The 3,352-nt window shown below is 54.7% G+C and overlaps 1 protein-coding gene across 1 annotated transcript; it reads left to right on the forward strand.

The window, feature by feature from the left end:
- Window positions 1-55: 55 nt before the first annotated feature.
- On the forward strand, window positions 56-991 carry PPTG_22981 (hypothetical protein; the record flags this gene model as incomplete). Its single annotated transcript, XM_008907767.1, has 2 exons — window positions 56-483; window positions 532-991. The coding sequence occupies 2 exons, from the start codon at window positions 56-58 to the stop codon at window positions 989-991; spliced, it is 888 nt and encodes a 295-aa protein (XP_008906015.1).
- Window positions 992-3,352: the final 2,361 nt, after the last annotated feature.

Here is a 3,352-nt window from a genome sequence, read left to right on the forward strand (position 1 = left end):
GGGGGGGGGTATGCAGGCCCTATCGGATGGTTACATCGACTGCTGTCCGTCGGAAATGCTGGCAGACACGGGTGCCATAGCGAGTCTGGTCGACAAAAGAGTGCTGAGGCGGCTTGGGCGTGCTTTGGAGCCACTCAGGCCCTACATTGGAACGCTAGACAGCGTACCCGGGCACTTGATCCGTGTCACTGGAGTGATTGACCTTCCGGTGACACTCAGAACGCTGGCGAAGACGCTTCCTTTCGTAGTAACCGACCACCTGTTCGTGGATTCGATCCTTGGAACGGATTCGTTGAAGGCGTTATGTGCAGTGGTAGACCTCGAAGAGCTGACGATGACGCTGAAAGGAACAGGGGACGTGATACCCTTAGGCGTGGCGAGGGTAGAGCAGACATATTCCGCCACGATATCGTCGTCAGTACGGCTGGAACCGGGTCACCAAGCTCTCGTGCGGTCAAGTGTTCGAGGAACCGTGAGGGACAAGTCAGTCGTGCTAGTAGAGGGCGTTCCATGAGCGGACGATTCGCTGAGAGTCGCTCGGACGCTGTGCACGGTGACAAATGGAACAGTGCTGGTCGAGGTGTGCAACGCTTCTATAGAAGAGGTGGAAGTCGAGTCAGGAACATACCTAGCTGCTGTGACTGTCGTGCCAGAGTCGGCCTTCTCGGCTGAAGTACCAGAGCGGGAGGGAACGCCGAAAAACATCAGTGCGGTACTAAGCGCCTCTAATAGGAACACCGAGACTCGGGTTGGGACGGAAGAAGCTGAAATGACCGCGGCGATGAAGGACGAAGACGACGATGGCTTTGAGGTGAACTTCCAAGACTCATCGTTAGGGCCGGATCAGCGGAGACTCTTCGTGGAGATGCTGAAGGACATGCGAGATTTGTTCGTCGAGACCTCAAAGAAGCCTGGGAGGACGGAACTCCTGAGGTTCATCATTGGCAGTGGAGTACATGCGCCGATTAAGCAGCCCCGTACCGGGTTTTGAAGGCTGAAGGAGACGTTGTGGAGTCTGAGATTAAAGAGTACCTAGACCTTGGTCTTATCAGATCTTCAACGAGCCCGTGGGCGAGTCCTGTACTTATGATAAGGAAGACCGACGGCAGTATTCGGTTCTGTATAGATTACAGAAAGTTGAACGCCGTCACGGTGAAGGAAGCTACCCGATGTCGTTGATTGACGACATCTTGGACGTTCTGGGGAACGTCAAACTCTTCTCTACGATGGATATTTCCTCAGGATATTGGAACGTTCCCATGGACCCAGACAGTGTGGAGAAGACGGCGTTCACGAGCAAGTGTGGATTATATGAGTGGCTTGTCATGCCGTTTGGTCTGTGCAATGCCGTTCCAGCTTTCCAGCGATTGATGTCCTCGTTGATCTCAAGTGGCGGATATGTTTGGTCTACCTAGATGACTGTGTCGTCTTTAGTGACGATTTTCCTACTCATTTAGTGCGAGTACGCCAGGTCTTGGAACGCATCAAGAATGCCGGACTCAAACTGAAGATGAAGAAGTATCACTGGGGACGCGACCAGGTGGCGTTCCTAGGCCACATCGTGACTCCAACAGGAATCCTGCCTAATCCTGAGAAAGCGAAGGCGGTGATGAACATCGAGAGGCCGCATGACCTGCATACGGTCAGGGCGTTCCTGGGATTGACTAGTTACTTTCGGCGTTATATACCGGGCTTCGCAGCGGTTGCAGCTCCATTAGAACGCCTGAAGAAAAAAAGGGGTGGAGTTCTCGTGGGACGATGACTGCGAAGTGACGTTCCAACAACGCCAACGTGCACTTGTGAAGCCTCCTCGTCTCGTGTACCCTAATTTCAGGGAACGGTTCAAACTCTACGTGGATGCGTCGCACTTGGCCGTAGGAGCATGTCTGATGCAGGAGGTCGACAGGCGTGACCGAGCGATCGCGTATGCGAGTAAGATGCTGGTGGGCTCCCAGCGGAACTGAATTTACAAGACGAGTGGAACAACGGGAATCGAATGTTGGGGAATCGTGTGGGCCACGCGTAAGTTCAGGTGCTACCTAGACCATGCCGAGTTCGACCTGTTTACGTATCATCAGGCGCTCACGTGGATCTTTGGTGAGAATACGAGGGCGTCGAACGCCAAGTTGGCACGGTGGGCTATGGAACTGTCCCAGTTACGATTCAAGGTGCACCACTGGCCGGGAGCGTCGATGGGTCATGTGGACGGCTTGTCGAGGCTGTACCATCAACCGGACGTCGGTGGAGTAGCCGCTATCCGGGTGGCCGACCTCCTCAATGAAGAGGCGGGGGATGAGGCCGACCTCGTAACGCCGAGTCCTGGAGTAACACGAATACAGGAAGGAACCCCGGATCCCGGAGGAACGATCGTTAGGAACGCCGGAGAGGGTGTCGTCCCAGCCGGGGAGCACCTCGAGACCACGGTTCCTGGCGACGTAACGCCGAGGAATGGATCGCCGGTGCCGGACGAGCCTCTCACGCAAGCGGGACAAGAAGAGGATCTTCAGAGTGGGACTCCTCTGATGCACCCGTATGCTGTGGACGTATTCGGGTTGGATTGTGACTAGTTTGTAGAAGAACTAGAACACGTGCCATGGATGAGGGCTTTGAAGGTGTTCCTGCAAGATGGAGCGTTAGCACTCGATCCACAATTAAGGGTCAGTGTGCTGAAGATGTCACCCCACTACGTGATGAGGAACGGAGTCCTGATGAGGCTTGTCCACTTGGGTGCGCGCTCTGGTCCGATGAGGACGATCTGCATTCCTGCTGTGCCGTTGCCGTTCATCGAGACGGTCCTACACTTTTGTCACGCCGACATATTCTCGTCTCACCTGGGGAAGACCAAGACTGCTGACAAGGTAAGATGACACGCCTATTGGCACGGTTGGAAGAGAGACATGGCTGAGTTCGTGCGCGAGTGTTCTATATGCGGTGGTGGCAAGGGTCATAGGCCTTGGAGAGCTGGGTTAATGCAACGGATGCCAGTTCAGGACTTGTTGGGTCCGTTCGTGTTGCTCATGGTGGATGCTATGGGCCCCCTGGTCGTGACACCCCGAGGAAACAAGTACATCCTGGTGTTCGTGGACTATTTCACGCGGTGGGTCGAGGCGTTCGCTGTCGCGTCGCTCGACACGATTTCCTTCGTGAACAATATGATAGAGGGTGTTATCTGTCGACATGGCGTACTGAAACGCCTACTGAGTGATCGAGGATCCAACTTCACGTCGAATCTGGCCAGGTCGTTATACGAACGCTGGGGATCAAGAAGTTGTAAGGGGCGGCGTACCACCCGCAGACGCAAGGGCTCGTAGAACGCTTCAATGGAACGCTAATGGAGATGCTACGGATGTTC

This window comes from Phytophthora parasitica, assembly GCF_000247585.1.
Source record: "Phytophthora parasitica INRA-310 unplaced genomic scaffold supercont2.27, whole genome shotgun sequence".
In the NCBI taxonomy this organism is placed as follows: domain Eukaryota; phylum Oomycota; class Peronosporomycetes; order Peronosporales; family Peronosporaceae; genus Phytophthora; species Phytophthora nicotianae.